Source organism: Phyllobates terribilis, unplaced genomic scaffold (genome assembly GCF_046119375.1).
Source record: "Phyllobates terribilis strain yellow unplaced genomic scaffold, ASM4611937v1 Scaffold_9__5_contigs__length_417890890, whole genome shotgun sequence".
Taxonomy (NCBI): domain Eukaryota; kingdom Metazoa; phylum Chordata; class Amphibia; order Anura; family Dendrobatidae; genus Phyllobates; species Phyllobates terribilis.
The window spans coordinates 300,684,198-300,706,729 of NW_027362769.1; the positions used below are offsets into that span (position 1 = coordinate 300,684,198).

A 22,532-nucleotide genomic window follows, 5' to 3' on the forward strand; every position below is an offset into this window, starting at 1 on the left:
AAACCTTGAGCTGGAAACTTAAAAGAATCAGAAAAGAAATAGGACAGATTAAATTCAAAACCATGCATGCATAGCTCAATCTCTTAACTGCATTGTTAATGTATAGTCTTAACTACACAGCCAACTTACCTGCATGAACATGTAGAAACCAGACGATAGGACTATAGCAGCTTTCTTGAAAGAGAAAAGAATCAACTTTCATGCTTGAAGTATACACCATTTTGCCTAAAAATGAAGGCCAATCTTGTCAAACAGAAAGAAGCAGATTATACCGACGAGGATGGGATTCAAACTCCATGCATGCAGAGCACAATGGATTAGCAGTCCATCGCCTTAACCACTCGGCCACCTCGTCTACATGACCAAGTTTAAATTAGGAGGTAAGATCTCATGAGGATTTTAAGCTGTCAGGGTGTTTTTACTGAAGATTGTAAAAAGGCTTTTGGCAGTGTGGCCTCATCTCATCTCCTAGAGTATCTATTGTCTAAAGTTAGATTAGGACAAACCTTATCAGAAATGAACCAGTGCAAAGGGTTTTAATAGCAACTTATCAATCATTCCTAATTGTTTCTACTTTTGGCACTGCAGTGGCATTCTTTCAATCTGTCTATTCTGTCTCATGACTGGGAAGCAAAACAAGTCCCAATTTCCAGCTGTGATAAAAGATGGATCATTTAATTATGGAACTTCAAATCCCAAGCCCTTGTTCTCGCTACAGCTTCTGTCGCATTCTGCAAATTTGTCATGGTCCTTTTCGAGAATGCTCTTCAAAAAATACTCGGTTTCTTAATTGCCATGACTGAGAGCGACATCCTATTCAATGCTTCTGCTGTGCGTGGAATGGAACTGAAGCTCAATGTTGTTTTGCTCAATTAACCACTTGAAATTATGGATTAGTGACTAAATCTTCCCTGGCTTTCCCGTCTTCACCAGCTTGTGGTGCTGTGTCTTAGTTGGTTAAAGCGCCTGTCTAGTAAACAGGAGATCCTGAGTTCAAATTTCAGCAGTGCCTTCTTTACATCTTCTCAGTATGAAGCTTTCTATCCTCAAAGTGTGACAACATCAAATTGGCCTTTGCTAAGTCTCTGTGATAGTGCAATAGTGGGAGTAAGAATCTGCTATAAGTGCTAAAGAGGAAGAAAGATGGAATCAAGCATGAAAAAAGTAAAACCAGTGGATTTTAATTTACTATTTTGAAATGCCTCCTCCTTACGTATCTGACTCTCTAAGCAAAGTTTGATAGCAGCCTTCTTGAATGGTAGAAGATTTAAACTTTCATGTTTGAAGAATTCATTGCTTGGGCAGAAAATAAAACCTTGAGCTGGAAAATTAAAAGAATCATAAAAGAAATAGGACAGATTGAATTCAAAGCCATGCATGCATAGCTCAATCTCTTAACTGCATTGTTAATGTATCATCTTAACTACGCAGCCAACTTGCCTGCATGAACATGTAGAAACCAGACGATAGGACTATAGCAGCTTTCTTGAAAGAGAAAAGAATCAACTTTCATGCTTGAAGTATACACCATTTTGACAAAAAATGAAAGCCAATCTTGTCAAAGGGAAAGAAGCAGATTATACCGACAAGGATGGGATTCGAACCCATGCATGAAGAGCACAATGGATTAGCAGTCCATCGCCTTAACCACTCGGCCACTTCGTCTACATGGCCAAGTTTAAATTAGGAGGTAAGATCTCATGAGGATTTTAAGCTGTCAGGGTGTTTTTGCTGAAGATTGTATAAAGGCTTTTGGCAGTGTGGCCTCATCTCATCTCCTAGAGTATCTATTGTCTAAAGTTAGATTAGGACAAACCTTATCAGAAATGAACCAGTGCAAAGGGTTTTAATAGCAACTTATCAATCATTCCTAATTGTTTCTACTTTTGGCACTGCAGTGGCATTCTTTCAATCTTTCTATTCTGTCTCATGAATGGGAAGCAAAACAAGTCCCAATTTCCAGCTGTGATAAAAGATGGATCATTTAATTATGGAACTTCAAATCCCAAGCCCTTGTTCTCGATACAGCTTCTGTCGCATTCTGCAAATTTGTCATGGTCCTTTTCGAGAATGCTCTTCAAAAAATACTCGGTTTCTTAATTGCCATGACTGAGAGCGACATCTTATTCAATGCTTCTGCTGTGCGTGGAATGGAACTGAAGCTCAATGTTGTTTTGCTCAATTAACCACTTGAAATTATCGATTAGTGACTAAATCTTCCCTGGCTTTCCCGTCCTCACCAGCTTGTGGTGCTGTGTCTTAGTTGGTTAAAGCGCCTGTCTAGTAAACAGGAGATCCTGAGTTCAAATCTCAGCAGTGCCTTCTTTTCATCTTCTCACTATGAAGCTTTCTATCCTCATAGTGGGACAACATCAAATTGGCCTTTGCTAAGTCTCTGTGATAGTGCAATAGTGGGAGTAAGAATCTGCTTTAAGTGCTAAAGAGGAAGAAAGATGGAATCAAGCATGAGAAAAGTAAAACCAGTGGATTTTATTTTACTATTTTGAAATGCCTCCTCCTTACGTATCTGACTCTCTAAGCAAAGTTTGATAGCAGCCTTCTTGAATGGTAGAAGATTTAAACTTTCAAGTTTGAAGAATTCATTGCTTGGGCAGAAAATAAAACCTTGAGCTGGAAACTTAAAAGAATCAGAAAAGAAATAGGACAGATTAAATTCAAAACTATGCATGCATAGCTCAATCTCTTAACTGCATTGTTAATGTATAGTCTTAACTACACAGCCAACTTACCTGCATGAACATGTAGAAACCAGACGATAGGACTATAGCAGCTTTCTTGAAAGAGAAAAGAATCAACTTTCATGCTTGAAGTATACACCATTTTGCCTAAAAATGAAGGCCAATCTTGTCAAACAGAAAGAAGCAGATTATACCGACGAGGATGGGATTCAAACTCCATGCATGCAGAGCACAATGGATTATCAGTCCATCGCCTTAACCACTCGGCCACCTCGTCTACATGACCAAGTTTAAATTAGGAGGTAAGATCTCATGAGGATTTTAAGCTGTCAGGGTGTTTTTACTGAAGATTGTATAAAGGCTTTTGGCAGTGTGGCCTCATCTCATCTCCTAGAGTATCTATTGTCTAAAGTTAGATTAGGACAAACCTTATCAGAAATGAACCAGTGCAAAGGGTTTTAATAGCAACTTATCAATCATTCCTAATTGTTTCTACTTTTGGCACTGCAGTGGCATTCTTTCAATCTGTCTATTCTGTCTCATGACTGGGAAGCAAAACAAGTCCCAATTTCCAGCTGTGATAAAAGATGGATCATTTAATTATGGAACTTCAAATCCCAAGCCCTTGTCCTTGATACAGCTTCTGTCGCATTCTGCAAATTTGTCATGGTACTTTTCGAGAATGCTCTTCAAAAATTACTCGGTTTCTTAATTGTCATGACTGAGAGCGACATCTTATTCAAAGCTTCTGCTGTGCGAGGAATGGAACTGAAGCTCAATGTTGTTTTGCTCAATTAACCACTTGAAATTATCGATTAGTGACTAAATCTTCCCTGGCTTTCCCGTCCTCACCAGCTTGTGGTGCTGTGGCTTAGTTGGTTAAAGCACCTGTCTAGTAAACAGGAGATGCTGAGTTCAAATCTCTGCAGTGCTTTCTTTTCATCTTCTCAGTATGAAGCTTTCTATCCTCATATTGGGACAACATCAAATTGGCCTTTGCTAATTCTTTGTGATAGTGCAATAGTGGGAGTAAGAATCTGCTATAAGTGCTAAAGAGGAAGAAAGATGGAATCAAGCATGAAAAAAGTAAAACGAGTGGATTTTATTTTACTATTTTGAAATGCCTCCTCCTTACGTATCTGACTCTCTAAGCAAAGTTTGATAGCAGCCTTCTTGAATGGTAGAAGATTTAAACTTTCATGTTTGAAGAATTCATTGCTTGGGCAGAAAATAAAACCTTGAGCTGGAAACTTAAAAGAATCAGAAAAGAAATAGGACAGATTGAATTCAAAGCCATGCATGCATAGCTCAATCTCTTAACTGCATTGTTAATGTATCATCTTAACTACACAGCCAACTTTATTGCACGAACATGTAGAAACCAGACGATAGGACTATAGCAGCTTTCTTGAAAGAGAAAAGAATCAACTTTCATGCTTGAAGTATACACCATTTTGCCTAAAAATGAAAGCCAATCTTGTCAAAGGGAAAGAAGCAGATTATACCAGCGGGGATGGGATTTGAACCAATGAATGCAGAGCACAATGGATTAACAGTCCATCACCTTAACCACTCTACCACCTCGTCTACATTACCAAGTTTAAATTAGGAGGTAAGATCTCATGAGGATTTTAAGCTGTCAGGGTGTTTTTACTGAAGATTGTATAAAGGCTTTTGGCAGTGTGGCCTCATCTCATCTCCTAGAGTATCTATTGTCTAAAGTTAGATTAGGACAAACCTTATCAGAAATGAACCAGTGCAAAGGGTTTTAATAGCAACTTATCAATCATTCCTAATTTTTACTACTTTTGGCACTGCAGTGGCATTCTTTCAATCTGTCTATTCTGTCTCATGACTGGGAAGCAAAACAAGTCTCAATTTCCAGCTGTGATAAAAGATGGATCATTTAATTATGGAACTTCAAATCCCAAGCCCTTGTTCTCGATACAGCTTCTGTCGCATTCTGCAAATTTGTCATGGTCCTTTTCGAGAATGCTCTTCAAAAAATACTCAGTTTCTTAATTGCCATGACTGAGAGCGACATCTTATTCAATGCTTCTGCTGTGCGTGGAATGGAACTGAAGCTCAATGTTGTTTTGCTCAATTAACCACTTGAAATTATCGATTAGTGACTAAATCTTCCCTGGCTTTCCCGTCCTCACCAGCTTGTGGTGCTGTGTATTAGTTGGTTAAAGCGCCTGTCTAGTAAACAGGAGATCCTGAGTTCAAATTTCAGCAGTGCCTTCTTTTCATCTTCTCAGTATGAAGCTTTCTATCCTCATATTGGGACAACATCAAATTGGCCTTTGCTAATTCTCTGTGATAGTGCAATAGTGGGAGTAAGAATCTGCTATAAGTGCTAAAGAGGAAGAAAGAAGGAATCAAGCATGAAAAAAAGTAAAACCAGAGGATTTTATTTTACTATTTTGAAATGCCTCCTCCTTACGTATCTGACTCTCTAAGCAAAGTTTGATAGCAGCCTTCTTGAATGGTAGAAGATTTAAACTTTAATGTTTGAAGAATTCATTGCTTGGGCAGAAAATAAAACCTTGAGCTGGAAACTTAAAAGAATCAGAAAAGAAATAGAACAGATTGAATTCAAAGCCATGCATGCATAGCTCAATCTCTTAACTGCATTGTTAATGTATCATCTTAACTACACAGCCAACTTGCCTGCATGAACATGTAGAAACCAGACGATAGGACTATAGCAGCTTTCTTGAAAGAGAAAAGAATCAACTTTCATGCTTGAAGTATACACCATTTTGCCTAAAAAGGAAAGCCAATCTTGTCAAACGGAAAGAAGCAGATTATGACAAGGAGGATGGGATTCGAACCCATGCATGCAGAGCACAATGGATTAGCAGTCCATCACCTTAACCACTCGGCCACCTCGTCTACATGACCAAGTTTAAATTAGGAGGTAAGATCTCATGAGGATTTTAAGCTGTCAGGGTGTTTTTACTGAAGATTGTAAAAAGGCTTTTGGCAGTGTGGCCTCATCTCATCTCCTAGAGTATCTATTGTCTAAAGTTAGATTAGGACAAACCTTATCAGAAATGAACCAGTGCAAAGGGTTTTAATAGCAACTTATCAATCATTCCTAATTGTTTCTACTTTTGGCACTGCAGTGGCATTCTTTCAATCTGTCTATTCTGTCTCATGACTGGGAAGCAAAACAAGTCCCAATTTCCAGCTGTGATAAAAGATGGATCATTTAATTATGGAACTTCAAATCCCAAGCCCTTGTTCTCGCTACAGCTTCTGTCGCATTCTGCAAATTTGTCATGGTCCTTTTCGAGAATGCTCTTCAAAAAATACTCGGTTTCTTAATTGCCATGACTGAGAGCGACATCCTATTCAATGCTTCTGCTGTGCGAGGAATGGAACTGAAGCTCAATGTTGTTTTGCTCAATTAACCACTTGAAATTATCGATTAGTGACTAAATCTTCCCTGGCTTTCCCGTCCTCACCAGCTTGTGGTGCTGTGTCTTTGTTGGTTAAAGCACCTGTCTAGTAAACAGGAGATCCTGAGTTCAAATTTCAGCAGTGCCTTCTTTTCATCTTCTCAGTATGAAGCTTTCTATCCTCATAGTGGGACAACATCAAATTGGCCTTTGCTAAGTCTCTGTGATAGTGCAATAGTGGGAGTAAGAATCTGCTATAAGTGCTAAAGAGGAAGAAAGATGGAATCAAGCATGAAAAAAGTAAAACCAGTGGATTTTATTTTACTATTTTGAAATGCCTCCTCCTTACGTATGTGACTCTCTAAGCAAAGTTTGATAGCCACCTTCTTGAATGGTAGAAGATTTAAACTTTCATGTTTGAAGAATTCATTGCTTGGGCAGAAAATAAAACCTTGAGCTGGAAACTTAAAAGAATCAGAAAAGAAATAGGACAGATTAAATTCAAAACCATGCATGCATAGCTCAATCTCTTAACTGCATTGTTAATGTATAGTCTTAACTACACAGCCAACTTACCTGCATGAACATGTAGAAACCAGACGATAGGACTATAGCAGCTTTCTTGAAAGAGAAAAGAATCAACTTTCATGCTTGAAGTATACACCATTTTGCCTAAAAATGAAGGCCAATCTTGTCAAACAGAAAGAAGCAGATTATACCGACGAGGATGGGATTCAAACTCCATGCATGCAGAGCACAATGGATTAGCAGTCCATCGCCTTAACCACTCGGCCACCTCGTCTACATGACCAAGTTTAAATTAGGAGGTAAGATCTCATGAGGATTTTAAGCTGTCAGGGTGTTTTTACTGAAGATTGTAAAAAGGCTTTTGGCAGTGTGGCCTCATCTCATCTCCTAGAGTATCTATTGTCTAAAGTTAGATTAGGACAAACCTTATCAGAAATGAACCAGTGCAAAGGGTTTTAATAGCAACTTATCAATCATTCCTAATTGTTTCTACTTTTGGCACTGCAGTGGCATTCTTTCAATCTGTCTATTCTGTCTCATGACTGGGAAGCAAAACAAGTCCCAATTTCCAGCTGTGATAAAAGATGGATCATTTAATTATGGAACTTCAAATCCCAAGCCCTTGTTCTCGCTACAGCTTCTGTCGCATTCTGCAAATTTGTCATGGTCCTTTTCGAGAATGCTCTTCAAAAAATACTCGGTTTCTTAATTGCCATGACTGAGAGCGACATCCTATTCAATGCTTCTGCTGTGCGTGGAATGGAACTGAAGCTCAATGTTGTTTTGCTCAATTAACCACTTGAAATTATGGATTAGTGACTAAATCTTCCCTGGCTTTCCCGTCTTCACCAGCTTGTGGTGCTGTGTCTTAGTTGGTTAAAGCGCCTGTCTAGTAAACAGGAGATCCTGAGTTCAAATTTCAGCAGTGCCTTCTTTACATCTTCTCAGTATGAAGCTTTCTATCCTCAAAGTGTGACAACATCAAATTGGCCTTTGCTAAGTCTCTGTGATAGTGCAATAGTGGGAGTAAGAATCTGCTATAAGTGCTAAAGAGGAAGAAAGATAGAATCAAGCATGAAAAAAGTAAAACCAGTGGATTTTATTTTACTATTTTGAAATGCCTCCTCCTTACGTATCTGACTCTCTAAGCAAAGTTTGATAGCAGCCTTCTTGAATGGTAGAAGATTTAAACTTTCATGTTTGAAGAATTCATTGCTTGGGCAGAAAATAAAACCTTGAGCTGGAAACTTAAAAGAATCAGAAAAGAAATAGGACAGATTGAATTCAAAGCCATGCATGCATAGCTCAATCTCTTAACTGCATTGTTAATGTATCATCTTATCTACACAGCCAACTTTATTGCACGAACATGTAGAAACCAGACGATAGGACTATAGCAGCTTTCTTGAAAGAGAAAAGAATCAACTTTCATGCTTGAAGTATACACCATTTTGCCTAAAAAGGAAAGCCAATCTTGTCAAACAGAAAGAAGCAGATTATGACAACGAGGATGGGATTCGAACCCATGCATGCAGAGCACAATGGATTAGCAGTCCATTGCCTTAACCACTCGGCCACCTCGTCTACATGACCAAGTTTAAATTAGGAGGTAAGATCTCATGAGGATTTTAAGCTGTCAGGGTGTTTTTACTGAAGATTGTAAAAAGGCTTTTGGCAGTGTGGCCTCATCTCATCTCCTAGAGTATCTATTGTCTAAAGTTAGATTAGGACAAACCTTATCAGAAATGAACCAGTGCAAAGGGTTTTAATAGCAACTTATCAATCATTACTAATTGTTTCTACTTTTGGCACTGCAGTGGCATTCTTTCAATCTGTCTATTCTGTCTCATGACTGGGAAGCAAAACAAGTCCCAATTTCCAGCTGTGATAAAAGATGGATCATTTAATTATGGAACTTCAAATCCCAAGCCCTTGTTCTCGCTACAGCTTCTGTCGCATTCTGCAAATTTGTCATGGTCCTTTTTGAGAATGCTCTTCAAAAAATACTCGGTTTCTTAATTGCCATGACTGAGGGCGACATCTTATTCAATGCCTCTGCTGTGCGTGGAATGGAACTGAAGCTCAATGTTGTTTTGCTCAATTAACCACTTGAAATTATCGATTAGTGACTAAATCTTCCCTGGCTTTCCCGTCCTCACCAGCTTGTGGTGCTGTGTCTTTGTTGGTTAAAGCACCTGTCTAGTAAACAGGAGATCCTGAGTTCAAATTTCAGCAGTGCCTTCTTTTCATCTTCTCAGTATGAAGCTTTCTATCCTCATAGTGGGACAACATCAAATTGGCCTTTGCTAAGTCTCTGTGATAGTGCAATAGTGGGAGTAAGAATCTGCTATAAGTGCTAAAGAGGAAGAAAGATGGAATCAAGCATGAAAAAAGTAAAACCAGTGGATTTTATTTTACTATTTTGAAATGCCTCCTCCTTACGTATCTGACTCTCTAAGCAAAGTTTGATAGCAGCCTTCTTGAATGGTAGAAGATTTAAACTTTCATGTTTGAAGAATTCATTGCTTGGGCAGAAAATAAAATCTTGAGCTGGAAACTTAAAAGAATCAGAAAAGAAATAGGACAGATTGAATTCAAAGCCATGCATGCATAGCTCAATCTCTTAACTGCATTGTTAATGTATCATCTTAACTACACAGCCAACTTGCCTGCATGAACATGTAGAAACCAGACGATAGGACTATAGCAGCTTTCTTGAAAGAGAAAAGAATCAACTTTCATGCTTGAAGTATACACCATTTTGCCTAAAAATGAAAGCCAATCTTGTCAAACGGAAAGAAGCAGATTATGACGACGAGGATGGGATTCGAACCCATGCATGCAGAGCACAATGGATTAGCAGTCCATCGCCTTAACCACTCGGCCACCTCGTCTACACGACCAAGTTTAAATTAGGAGGTAAGATCTCATGAGGATTTTAAGCTGTCAGGGTGTTTTTACTGAAGATTGTATAAAGGCTTTTGGCAGTGTGGCCTCATCTCATCTCCTAGAGTATCTATTGTCTAAAGTTAGATTAGGACAAACCTTATCAGAAATGAACCAGTGCAAAGGGTTTTAATAGCAACTTATCAATCATTCCTAATTGTTTCTACTTTTGGCACTGCAGTGGCATTCTTTCAATCTGTCTATTCTGTCTCATGACTGGGAAGCAAAACAAGTCCCAATTTCCAGCTGTGATAAAAGATGGATCATTTAATTATGGAACTTCAAATCCCAAGCCCTTGTTCTCGCTACAGCTTCTGTCGCATTCTGCAAATTTGTCATGGTCCTTTTCGAGAATGCTCTTCAAAAAATACTCGGATTCTTAATTGCCATGACTGAGAGCGACATCTTATTCAATGCTTCTGCTGTGCGTGGAATGGAACTAAAGCTCAATGTTGTTTTGCTCAATTAACCACTTGAAATTATCGATTAGTGACTAAATCTTCCCTGGCTTTCCCGTCCTCACCAGCTTGTGGTGCTGTGTCTTTGTTGGTTAAAGCACCAGTCTAGTAAACAGGAGATCCTGAGTTTAAATTTCAGCAGTGCCTTCTTTTCATCTTCTCAGTATGAAGCTTTCTATCCTCATAGTGGGACAACATCAAATTGGCCTTTGCTAAGTCTCTGTGATAGTGCAATAGTGGGAGTAAGAATCTGCTATAAGTGCTAAAGAGGAAGAAAGATGGAATCAAGCATGAAAAAAGTAAAACCAGTGGATTTTATTTTACTATTTTGAAATGCCTCCTCCTTACGTATCTGACTCTCTAAGAAAAGTTTGATAGCAGCCTTCTTGAATGGTAGAAGATTTAAACTTTCATGTTTGAAGAATTCATTGCTTGGGCAGAAAATAAAACCTTGAGCTGGAAACTTAAAAGAATCAGAAAAGAAATAGGACAGATTGAATTCAAAGCCATGCATGCATAGCTCAATCTCTTAACTGCATTGTTAATGTATCATCTTAACTACACAGCCAACTTGCCTGCATGAACATGTAGAAACCAGACGATAGGACTATAGCAGCTTTCTTGAAAGAGAAAAGAATCAACTTTCATGCTTGAAGTATACACCATTTTGCCTAAAAATGAAAGCCAATCTTGTCAAACGGAAAGAAGCAGATTATGACGACGAGGATGGGATTCGAACCCATGCATGCAGAGCACAATGGATTAGCAGTCCATCGCCTTAACCACTCAGCCACCTCGTCTACATGACCAAGTTTAAATTAGGAGGTAAGATCTCATGAGGATTTTAAGCTGTCAGGGTGTTTTTACTGAAGATTGTATAAAGGCTTTTGGCAGTGTGGCCTCATCTCATCTCCTAGAGTATCAATTGTCTAAAGTTAGATTAGATCAAACCTTATCAGAAATGAACCAGTGCAAAGGGTTTTAATAGCAACTTATCAATCATTCCTAATTGTTTCTACTTTTGGCACTGCAGTGGCATTCTTTCAATCTGTCTATTCTGTCTCATGACTGGGAAGCAAAACAAGTCCCAATTTCCAGCTGTGATAAAAGATGGATCATTTAATTATGGAACTTCAAATCCCAAGCCCTTGTCCTTGATACAGCTTCTGTCGCATTCTGCAAATTTGTCATGGTCCTTTTCGAGAATGCTCTTCAAAAAATACTCGGTTTCTTAATTGCCATGACTGAGAGCGACATCTTATTCAATGCTTCTGCTGTGCGTGGAATGGAATTGAAGCTCAATGTTGTTTTGCTCAATTAACCACTTGAAATTATCGATTAGTGACTAAATCTTCCCTGGCTTTCCCGTCCTCACCAGCTTGTGGTGCTGTGTCTTAGTTGGTTAAAGTGCCTGTCTAGTAAACAGGAGATCCTGAGTTCAAATTTCAGCAGTGCCTTCTTTTCATCTTCTCAGTATGAAGCTTTCTATCCTCATAGTGGGACAACATCAAATTGGCCTTTGCTAAATCTCTGTGATAGTGCAATAGTGGGAGTAAGAATCTGCTATAAGTGCTAAAGAGGAAGAAAGATGGAATCAAGCATGAAAAAAGTAAAACCAGTGGATTTTATTTTACTATTTTGAAATGCCTCCTCCTTACGTATCTGACTCTCTAAGCAAAGTTTGATAGCAGCCTTCTTGAATGGTAGAAGATTTAAACTTTCATGTTTGAAGAATGCATTGCTTGGGCAGAAAATAAAACCTTGAGCTGGAAACTTAAAAGAATCAGAAAAGAAATAGGACAGATTGAATTCAAAGCCATGCATGCATAGCTCAATCTCTTAACTGCATTGTTAATGTATCATCTTAACTACACAGCCAACTTGCCTGCATGAACATGTAGAAACCAGACGATAGGACTATAGCAGCTTTCTTGAAAGAGAAAAGAATCAACTTTCATGCTTGAAGTATACACCATTTTGCCTAAAAATGAAAGCCAATCTTGTCAAATGGAAAGAAGCAGATTATGACAAGGAGGATGGGATTCTAACCCATGCATGCAGAGCACAATGGATTAGCAGTCCATCGCCTTAACCACTCCGCCACCTCGTCAACATGACCAAGTTTAAATTAGGAGGTAAGATCTCATGAGGATTTTAAGCTGTCAGGGTGTTTTTACTAAAGATTGTATAAAGGCTTTTGGCAGTGTGGCCTCATCTCATCTCCTAGAGTATCTATTGTCTAAAGTTAGATTAGGACAAACCTTATCAGAAATGAACCAGTGCAAAGGGTTTTAATAGCAACTTATCAATCATTCCTAATTGTTTCTACTTTTGGCACTGCAGTGGCATTCTTTCAATCTGTCTATTCTGTCTCATGACTGGGAAGCAAAACAAGTCCCAATTTCCAGCTGTGATAAAAGATGGATCATTTAATTATGGAACTTCAAATCCCAAGCCCTTGTTCTCGCTACAGCTTCTGTCGCATTCTGCAAATTTGTCATGGTCCTTTTCGAGAATGCTCTTCAAAAAATACTCGGTTTCTTAATTGCCATGACTGAGAGCGACATCTTATTCAATGCTTCTGCTGTGCGTGGAATGGAACTGAAGCTCAATGTTGTTTTGCTCAATTAACCACTTGAAATTATCGATTAGTGACTAAATCTTCCCTGGCTTTCCCGTCCTCTCCAGCTTGTGGTGCTGTGTCTTTGTTGGTTAAAGCACCAGTCTAGTAAACAGGAGATCCTGAGTTCAAATTTCAGCAGTGCCTTCTTTTCATCTTCTCAGTATGAAGCTTTCTATCCTCATAGTGGGACAACATCAAATTGGCCTTTGCTAAGTCTCTGTGATAGTGCAATAGTGGGAGTAAGAATCTGCTATAAGTGCTAAAGAGGAAGAAAGATGGAATCAAGCATGAAAAAAGTAAAACGAGTGGATTTTATTTTACTATTTTGAAATGCCTCCTCCTTACGTATCTGACTCTCTAAGCAAAGTTTGATAGCAGCCTTCTTGAATGGTAGAAGATTTAAACTTTCATGTTTGAAGAATTCATTGCTTGGGCAGAAAATAAAACCTTGAGCTGGAAACTTAAAAGAATCAGAAAAGAAATAGGACAGATTGAATTCAAAGCCATGCATGCATAGCTCAATCTCTTAACTGCATTGTTAATGTATCATCTTAACTACACAGCCAACTTGCCTGCATGAACAAGTAGAAACCAGACGATAGGACTATAGCAGCTTTCTTGAAAGAGAAAAGAATCAACTTTCATGCTTGAAGTATACACCATTTTGCCTAAAAATGAAAGCCAATCTTGTCAAACGGAAAGAAGCAGATTATGACAACAAGGATGGAATTCGAACCCATGCATGCAGAGCACAATGGATTAGCAGTCCATCGCCTTAACCACTCGGCCACCTCGTCTACATGACCAAGTTTAAATTAGGAGGTAAATCTCATGAGGATTTTAAGCTGTCAGGGTGTTTTTACTGAAGATTGTATAAAGGCATTTGGCAGTATGGCCTCATCTCATCTCCTAGAGTATCTATTGTCTAAAGTTAGATTAGGACAAACCTTATCAGAAATGAACCAGTGCAAAGGGTTTTAATAGCAACTTATCAATCATTCCTAATTGTTTCTACTTTTGGCACTGCAGTGGCATTCTTTCAATCTGTCTATTCTGTCTCATGACTGGGAAGCAAAACAAGCCCCAATTTCCAGCTGTGATAAAAGATGGATCATTTAATTATGGAACTTCAAATCCCAAGCCCTTGTTCTCGATACAGCTTCTGTCGCATTCTGAAAATTTGTCATGGTCCTTTTCGAGAATGCTCTTCAAAAAATACTCGGTTTCTTAATTGCCATGACTGAGAGCGACATCTTATTCAATGCTTCTGCTGTGTGTGGAATGGAACTGAAGCTCAATGTTGTTTTGCTCAATTAACCACTTGAAATTATCGATTAGTGACTAAATCTTCCCTGGCTTTCCCATCCTCACCAGCTTGTGGTGCTGTGTCTTAGTTGGTTAAAGCGCCTGTCTAGTAAACAGGAGATCCTGAGTTCAAATCTCAGCAGTGCATTCTTTTCATCTTCTCAGTATGAATCTTTCTATCCTCATAGTGGGTCAACATCAAATTGGCCTTTGCTAAGTCTCTGTGATAGTGCAATAGTGGGAGTAAGAATCTGCTATAAGTGCTAAAGAGGAAGAAAGATTGAATCAAGCATGAAAAAAGTAAAACCAGTGGATTTTATTTTATTATTTTGAAATGCCTCCTCCTTACGTATCTGACTCTCTAAGCAAAGTTTGATAGCAGCCTTCTTGAATGGTAGAAGATTTAAGCTTTCATGTTTGAAGAATTCATTGTTGTTTTTAAACCAGGTATTGGTACTTTTGGCAGTGTGGACAAGGGCCAAGTCCTGCTGGAGAATGAAATTTCCATCTCTAAAAGCTTGTCGGCAGAGGGAAGCATGAAGTGCTCTAAAATTTCCGGGTAGATGGCTGCACTGACTTTGTTCTTGATAAAACACAGTGGACCTACACCAGCAGAAGACATGGCTCCCCAAACCATCACTGATTGTGGAAACTTCACACTAGACCTCAATCAGCTTGGATTGTATTGTGTGCCTCTCCACTCTTCCTCCAGACTTTGCGACCTTGATTTCACAATGAAATGCAAAATGTACTTTCATCTGAAAACAACACCTTGGACCACTGAGCAACAGTCCAGGTCTTTTTCTCCTTGGCCCAGGTAATATTCTTCTGGCATTGTCTATTGGTCATGAGTGGCTTGACACAAGGAATGTGACACTTGGAGCCCATGTCCTGGATACGTCTGTGTGTGGTGGCTCTTGAAGCAATGACTCCAGCAGCAGTCCACTCCTTGTGAATCTTCCCCAAATTTTTGAATGCCCTTTTCTTAACAATCCTTTAAGGCTGCGGTTATCCCGGTTGCTTGGTCACCTTTTTCTACCACACTTTTTCCTTCCACTCAACTTTCCATTAATATACTTGGATACAGCACTCTGTTAACAGCCAGCTTCTTTAGCAATGACGTTTTGTGGCTTACCCTCCATGTGGAGTGTGTCAATGACTGCCTTCTGGACATCTGTCAAGTCAGCAGTCTTCCCCATGATTGTGGAGCCTACTGAAACAGACTAAGGGACCTTTTTAAACATGTAGGAAGCCTTTGCAGGTGTTTTTTGTTAACTATTCTAATTTACTGAGATAATGACTTTTGTGATTTCATTGGCTGTAAGCCATAATCATCAACATTAACAGAAATAAACACTTGAAATAGATCACTCTGTTTGTAATGATTCTATATAATATATGAAATTCACTTTTTGTATTGAAGAACTGAAATAAATGAACTTTTTGATGATATTCTAATTTAGTGAGAAGCACCTGTATATACCAATCATTGGGACCGATTCGTTATTGCGCCATGACAGATGTGTAGTTCACACTGATCACATGTCTACAACCCGCTCGTTCAGCAGGTGAAGCCCATAGGGCAGAGAAACTGTTGGAATCGGCAAGAACACTGATCCCAACACTAACTGCTTGGAGGCTAGGCAGGGTTTAATAAAATGCCTGTCAACGTATTGGAATGTATTACATGGGCATTCAAGCTCCTCTTATAAAATATCCTGGTATATTACCATTATTTTGAATGCTGTAAATAAAAATGTCAGAATAGCTGTGTTTGTTTATCCACCAGCCAAAATAATGGAACAAAAACAAATCAATGTAATCCCGAAATGCGCTAATGAAAATGTCAGCTCATCCCTTGAAAACAACAAAAATACGATCTCCACTAATAACAAAGGGCTTGGATCACCCAAATACAGTATGTATAGGATCCATGCATATGTATTTAATTACTCTCTCTATAAAAATAATTAAAAAAATATGCACACACACACTATAAGAGGGAGATATTAAAAAACACAAAAAGAGACTCTGGGATAAATAGATACATATACCAAGTTACTAATAGAACATACCATTTAATTCCAATTCTTAGGTAAAAGGAAGCTGATAATAACATCTGAGAACGTGACTGATGAAAACACCATATTCTCTATCCTAGTGGATTAAGTGCTCGTTATTCCTTCTCAAAACCTTTCCTAGTGTGTATGTATATTTATGTAGGAATTGGGTGTAGGGGATCACAATAGTGTCTCATTTGTACGCAAATAGCATCTTCAAAAAGGAAGAGAATACGAACTCCTAAAAGTCACTATTGGACTTAGCAACATGAAGTAGTATAAGAAGCCAAACCCCATTTGCAGACATGTTTTGGGATGTTGCCCTCCTCATCAATGCAAAACTGGAGAACTTGTTAGGTGGGCGAGGGGCCTCTGACATGTGGTTTATGGGGTAAAGCTTGTGGAGAATGTCAAGTTGGTGTAAAGAAACTTATAGGCCATGCACACCGAACACGTGTCTGCAAATGAAGTTTCTGGTTTGCCTTTTCCCAAGTCATGTGGCCTGACCTCTTTCTCTTTGAAGATGTTATTTGTACATTTAAGTTTCGAGGGGAGCATTGCATGGCCTATAAGTGTCCGTTGGCTCTCCGAAGGAGAAACTATACACCTTACACCCGTCTCATTGGAGTTTCTCTGCTGTGATTTTTCACCCCTCGAAAAACAAGTCCTCAAATTGCTTGGTTGATGAAAAAATAAAAAGGCCTCTCACAATATGGCAACACAAAGGAAGCTAAACATAAAAAGAAAAAATATATAAAATTTGCTATTCACATACTTGTACCGACCTGTAGAATAAAGTTAAAAATTTTTATATTATACTGTATAATGTTTTTTTCAGCAAGTTATATGTATTCATTTGTCCCCAAAATAGCTGCATACTGAAAGGGTTAAGGTTCATTAACGTGTTATGAAATACACAGTTTTTGTGTAACTGTAAAATATTTTATTGTAATTTTTTTATGTTTGTTGTTTTACAAATTTTGTATTCCATAAAGCTGTTCTGCCATCAATGATCAAGAACAAGAGAGCACATATCGTTGCAATCAGTAGTGTTCAGGGGAAAATAAGCATCCCTTTCAGATCGGCATGTAAGTACGCAGGAAACAAATCTACATACTGAGCATCTATAACTAGGGAAAGTGGATAGTTTTGCTTACAATTCAGCTAGTATAGATAACCTCAATTATCAATCAGGAAATAGTAGCAAGAGGTTAAGAATATCAATGTTTTATTTAATTCTAATAAAAAAACATATAGAATTATCACCCAGAAAAAAGTGCACTGTGCATATATAAAAATCAGATATGCGTATATGCACTCTGAAAAAAAAGAACTGACAAATTCCTGGATTTATACCATTACGAAACCAAGTTTTTAAATTTGACTGCGCAATTACAATTCATATACTCTGTTTCCTACAGGAGGCTCAGAAAAGGTTACTGATAATTGTAAATTCATTATGCCCCAGTTCGAGCTCTTTTGAATAGGGGGTCCTTTTTGCATTATAAATCATCAAACACTCCTATTAAACCACTTATTCAGGGGATAAGAGTGAATATTGTACCCCCTTTTTTTTACCAAACAGACAAAAAAATTGCGAGACACAGAATTACCATAATCCTAAATTATAATGTCATGATTGTTGCTTTTAATTAATACACAATCATGTTGCTTATTAAACTTGTCTTTAGCAGCCCTCAAATAAAATCGATTGATTTGGCATACTGTCAGTTTTATGAGATACTGAAAAATTATGAACCTCAAAACGCAGTGTCATAACTTGTACATCATCTTTCTGCTTGTCAAACTCTCTTAGCAGCCTATAGATTCTGTTACAATTAAATAGTTTGGCACAATTTAAACCATTTCACCAATTCTAATATATATAGGCAGACTTATCTGTCCTGAAGTCTCCTTCATTGGTGTCAGTGCAGATTATGCAGTGCTTCGGCTCCCGACACGTTTCATTATTCATCAGGAGCCTTATGCCATCTTCCAAGAATGTCTGACACTGTTGGTGAACTGCGTACATTTTAAATGTTAACCACCTGTCCTGCCATATGGTATGCATTTCCGGTATTTAGTGTCCCTATAGAGTTGCTCTCCATAGTCATGCCTGTATCCTGACACGCACGCTGGAGCGCAAGGTCTCCTATTTCACATGCACTCGCGGCCGGTATTCCAAGTCGCAGCCGGTTTTCCAAGTCACTTCCGGTTTCTCTGTGACGTATATCCGGCCCGTGGAACGCAAGCTCCGAAGTGGAACGCACCACGTTCCAGAACCGTCACATAGATCTCGGAGCCTGCGCTTACGGGGTTAGGGTCATGCCTACCACCCCAAAGGGCACATTTATGTTGGAGAATGTACTGAGGGGTTATATTGTAGGGTGTAGTCCACCCTCAAGGTGTTTCCCTATCCCCAATATATTGAGTAGTACTCAAAGGTCAGAGGAAACTGTTCTTCCTAACAGGACCTTTTCTATATAAGCATGTGCAAGTTCCTGTCAATAGCAACAATCATACATACATGAATATAGGACCAAAGTGAGGTTTTACACCCAATAGTTCATCAAAAATCAATTAAGCAATTGAAAATATAGGGGGTGGGGGCCCTGAGCTCGCATGTCCGACAAACAATAAGGGGATAGTGTAAAACGGAGGAAAAAACAGTGAGGGAGATTTTCTTGGGAATAAGATAAGGGGGTCTAAATATTTCCTTACTTGTGATTCCTTTCCTATACTGTCACCTACCTCATGCGGAGGTTGGCAACCTAGGGGACCTACGTAGTGGCCCTAAATTTCACTCCTATTCTCTCACCTATAATCTCAGAGAAAAGGGATGAAGGATAGTTGTTCATTGAGTCCAGTTGGTTGTACCGTTTTTAACCAAAAGATCCATTTGGATTCTTTTTGTAGGATCCCAATCGCCCCCTCTCTGGGGGGAAGGAATCTTATCAGTCTCCACAAATGTTATTTTATCAGTATTTCCTCCATGAAAGTTGTTTAAATGATTGGCGATAGGGGTATTTCTCTTATTTATGGTGTCACGAATGGGTTCCCTGATTCTCTTCCTAAATTCCCTTTTCGTCATTCCAACATATTCGGCCCCACATTCACACGTTGCTTTATAGATTATACCTACACTTCGACAATTGATGAAATGCCTAATGTTGTATTCCCTTTTTGTGTTATTACTCATGAAAAATTTTGTTTGTTTCACCGATCTGCATGCTATACAATCTCCACATTTATAGCAACCCTTCATTTTTGTTTCCAACCATGTTGTCTGAGGAGACTGTTTGTAATGGCTATGGACTAGTCTATCTCTTAATGATCGACCCTTCCGGAAGGTAATTTGGGGGATGTCATGTATACTTTCATTAATGTCCGCATCCATTAGCAGAATTGGCCAATGACGTTTGAGAATTTCTCTAATGTCATTAGCACGGTTTGAGAATCTAGTGATCAATCTAGACTTATTCTCCAGTTTGTTATTTACAGCTGGTCTGAGGAGATCTTTTCGCTCTTTAATCAAGGAGGATTTATATGCCTCTGTCAAAATCCCCCTAGGGTAACCTCTTTCTAAAAAACGCTGTCTCAAATCATCTGCTTGTTCATTGAATTTGTTAATATTAGAACAATTCCTGCGTATCCTCAAGTACTGTCCCTTTGGGATGCCCTTCTTGAGTGGGGCAGGATGTCCACTGTCCCATCTCAAAAGGGAATTAGTTGCAGTTGGTTTTCTAAACGTGCTTGTGATTAGTTCGCCGTTCTCCCCTTTTTGGATGTGGACATCAAGAAATGCTAGCTTTTCTCGATTCATTTCATATGTGAATCGTAGACCCATATCGTTCACATTCAGCCCTTCCACAAAGCTCACAGTCATTCTCAGTTCCTTTCCATATCATGAAAATGTCATCGATGTATCTTAACCAAATGACCACCCTCTCAATCCCTGGGATAGGGGGTCACTAAATATCTGGGTTTCTTTTTTTCTGGGTGATAATTCTATATGTTTTTTTTATTAGAATTAAATAAAACATGGATATTTTACTTAAAGGAAAGTAGGAAAGCTAAACAACTTAATGTGACCATCAATGGTAGAAACAGTTGGTCATCACTTTACCATGTCCACTTATGGTAGATGGGTTGTGCAGGGGAGGAGGACAAAGCCATTTATATGGTATGGGTCATTGTGCGCCATCAGCCACCACTGCCCTGATGTTGGTGCAACCATTGTCTGAGTAAAATGCACTTTTTGTCCACAGATTCAGCATCTAAACATGCCACGCAGGCTTTCTTTGATTGCCTGAGAGCTGAGATGGTGCCACATGACATTGCAGTCACTGTTGTAAGCCTTGGGTATATTCAAACTAACTTGTCGCTTAATGCTGTGACTGATGATGGGTCCACATATGGAGGTAAGTAGTCATTTTTAAGCAAAATCTCTTTGTCTTTAAACGGAATGTGCAATTAGTCATATGATCTATTTTTTAAAACAAGTTCTTTAGCCATGTCTGTTTTTATTATTTTATTTTCTATATTTATATCTGTATTGAAGAAAGCTGCAAAATTTCAGGATTTTTTCATTTTGACCATTGAACCTTATATTAGGCTAGTAATCAAGCTATTTTAAAGGGAAACTGTCAATAGATTCATGCTGCCCAAACCACAAGCCACAGGAATCAGATCCAGGCTGCACAATAGTAGCCAGGTATGTTTTTTTTGTGAAACACTTTACCTTTCCTGAAAAAGCATGGTTCAAAGGTCTTCTGCCAGCTTCTCCCAGGATCGCTCCAAGTGATTGACAGGTCTCTCCCCATGTACACACGGTAAAGACATGTCAATCAACTCGAGTGGTGTGGGGAGAAGCTGGCCGGGGCTGAACTGGACAAGTCTCTTCTCTGCCTATGGTCCCCATTTGGATCTTTACCCTCTTCATGACATGGCCATTTTTTGGTTTCATTTTTTCCTCCCCTTCTTCCCAGAGCAATATATATATATATATATATATATATATTTTTTTTTTTTCGTACATAGGACATAGTACATAAAGTGTGCTTTTTAATGACACCATTCATTCTACCACATAGTTTACTGGAAAATGGGGAAAAAAATTCCAAGTGCATTTAAATTGAAAAAAAAGTGCAACTCCCCAATTGTGTTTTGGTGTTTTTGTTTTTTTACCAAGTTCACTATATGGTAAAGCTGACTTGACTGTATGATTCTCGAGGTCAGTACGAGAGTATGCAGATACCAAACATACAGGTGCATCTCACTAAATTAGAATATCATCAAAAACTTAATTTATTTCAATTCTTCAATACAAAAAGTGAAACTCCTATATTATTTAGAGTCATTACAAACAGAGTGATCTATTTCAAGTGTTTATTTCTGTTTAATGTTGATGATTATGGATTACAGCCAATGAAAACACAAAAGTCATTATCCCAGTAAATCAAAATAATTAACAAAAAACACCTGCACAAGGCTTCCTAAGCATTTAAAAAGGTCCCTTAGTCTGTTTCAGTAGGCTCCACAATCATGTGGAAGACTGCTGACTTGACAGATGTCCAGAAGGCAGTCTTTGACACACTCCACAAGGTCCCAGAGTCTGGAGGAAGAGTGGAGAGGCCACAATCCAAGCTGCTTGAGGTCTAGTGTGAAGTTTCCACGATCAGTGATGGTTTGGGGAGCCATGTCATCTGCTGGTGTAGGTCCACTGTGTTTTATCAAGACCAAAGTCAGCGCAGCCATCTACCAGGAAATTTTAGAGAACTTCATGCTTCCCTCTGCCAACAAGCTTTTTGGGGATGGAAATTTCATTCTCCACCAGGACTTGGCACCTGTCCACACTGCCAAAACTACCAATACCTGGTTTAAAAGCAACAGTATCACTGTGCTTGATTGGCCAGCAAACTCGCCTGACCTTAACCCCATGAAGAATCTATGGGGTATTGTCAAGAGGAAGATGAGAGACACCAGACCCAACAATGCAGACAAGCTGAAGGCTGCTATCAAAGCAACCTGGGCTTCCATAACACCTCAGTAGTGCCACAGGCTGATCGCCTCCATGCCACGCCGCATTGATGCAGTAATTGATGCAAAAGGAGCCCCGACCAAGTATTGAGTGCATTTACTGAACATATAGTTAGGTCCATATATATTTGGACAGAGACAACATTTTTCTAATTTTGGTTCTACACATTACCACAATGAATTTTAAACAAAACAATTCAGATGCAATTGAAGTTCAGACTTTCAGCTTTCATTTGAGGGTATCCACATTAAAATTGGATGAAGGGTTTAGGAGTCTCAGCTACTTAACATGTGCCACCCTGTTTTTAAAGGGACCAAAAGTAATTGGACAATTGACTCCAAGACTATTTCATGGACAGGTGTGTGCAATCCCTTCATTATGTCATTCTCAATTAAGCAGATACAAGGCCTGGAGTTGATTTTAGGTGTGGTGCTTGCATTTGTAAGGTTTTGCTGTGAAGTAAACA

General features: G+C 38.8%; 1 protein-coding gene and 12 non-coding genes across 13 annotated transcripts in view; 4 read left to right on the forward strand and 9 right to left on the reverse strand.

The window, feature by feature from the left end:
- Window positions 1–272: 272 nt before the first annotated feature.
- TRNAS-GCU (transfer RNA serine (anticodon GCU)) lies at window positions 273–355 on the reverse strand. Its single transcript has one exon. It is a non-coding gene; the product is annotated as a tRNA-Ser (tRNA).
- Window positions 356–938: 583 nt separating this feature from the next.
- Window positions 939–1,012, forward strand: TRNAT-AGU (transfer RNA threonine (anticodon AGU)). Its single transcript has one exon. It is a non-coding gene; the product is annotated as a tRNA-Thr (tRNA).
- A 571-nt stretch (window positions 1,013–1,583) lies between these two features.
- Window positions 1,584–1,665, reverse strand: TRNAS-GCU (transfer RNA serine (anticodon GCU)). The gene has a single exon. It is a non-coding gene; the product is annotated as a tRNA-Ser (tRNA).
- A 583-nt stretch (window positions 1,666–2,248) lies between these two features.
- On the forward strand, window positions 2,249–2,322 carry TRNAT-AGU (transfer RNA threonine (anticodon AGU)). Its single transcript has one exon. It is a non-coding gene; the product is annotated as a tRNA-Thr (tRNA).
- Window positions 2,323–2,893: 571 nt separating this feature from the next.
- TRNAI-GAU (transfer RNA isoleucine (anticodon GAU)) lies at window positions 2,894–2,976 on the reverse strand. Its single transcript has one exon. It is a non-coding gene; the product is annotated as a tRNA-Ile (tRNA).
- A 2,536-nt stretch (window positions 2,977–5,512) lies between these two features.
- TRNAS-GCU (transfer RNA serine (anticodon GCU)) lies at window positions 5,513–5,597 on the reverse strand. Its single transcript has one exon. It is a non-coding gene; the product is annotated as a tRNA-Ser (tRNA).
- A 1,228-nt stretch (window positions 5,598–6,825) lies between these two features.
- Window positions 6,826–6,908, reverse strand: TRNAS-GCU (transfer RNA serine (anticodon GCU)). The gene has a single exon. It is a non-coding gene; the product is annotated as a tRNA-Ser (tRNA).
- Window positions 6,909–7,491: 583 nt separating this feature from the next.
- On the forward strand, window positions 7,492–7,565 carry TRNAT-AGU (transfer RNA threonine (anticodon AGU)). Its single transcript has one exon. It is a non-coding gene; the product is annotated as a tRNA-Thr (tRNA).
- A 571-nt stretch (window positions 7,566–8,136) lies between these two features.
- Window positions 8,137–8,218, reverse strand: TRNAS-GCU (transfer RNA serine (anticodon GCU)). Its single transcript has one exon. It is a non-coding gene; the product is annotated as a tRNA-Ser (tRNA).
- Window positions 8,219–9,446: 1,228 nt separating this feature from the next.
- Window positions 9,447–9,528, reverse strand: TRNAS-GCU (transfer RNA serine (anticodon GCU)). The gene has a single exon. It is a non-coding gene; the product is annotated as a tRNA-Ser (tRNA).
- Window positions 9,529–10,756: 1,228 nt separating this feature from the next.
- Window positions 10,757–10,838, reverse strand: TRNAS-GCU (transfer RNA serine (anticodon GCU)). Its single transcript has one exon. It is a non-coding gene; the product is annotated as a tRNA-Ser (tRNA).
- A 2,538-nt stretch (window positions 10,839–13,376) lies between these two features.
- TRNAS-GCU (transfer RNA serine (anticodon GCU)) lies at window positions 13,377–13,458 on the reverse strand. Its single transcript has one exon. It is a non-coding gene; the product is annotated as a tRNA-Ser (tRNA).
- A 3,538-nt stretch (window positions 13,459–16,996) lies between these two features.
- LOC141160962 (dehydrogenase/reductase SDR family member 7B-like) overlaps window positions 16,997–22,532 on the forward strand; it is a 146,551-nt gene continuing 141,015 nt past the window's right edge. Inside the window, exons 1-2 of the mRNA XM_073645754.1 lie at window positions 16,997–17,114; window positions 20,295–20,447. Coding sequence (XP_073501855.1) covers window positions 17,036–17,114; window positions 20,295–20,447 — 232 coding nt within the window. The 5' untranslated portion in view covers window positions 16,997–17,035. The remainder of the gene's footprint in view (window positions 17,115–20,294; window positions 20,448–22,532) is intronic.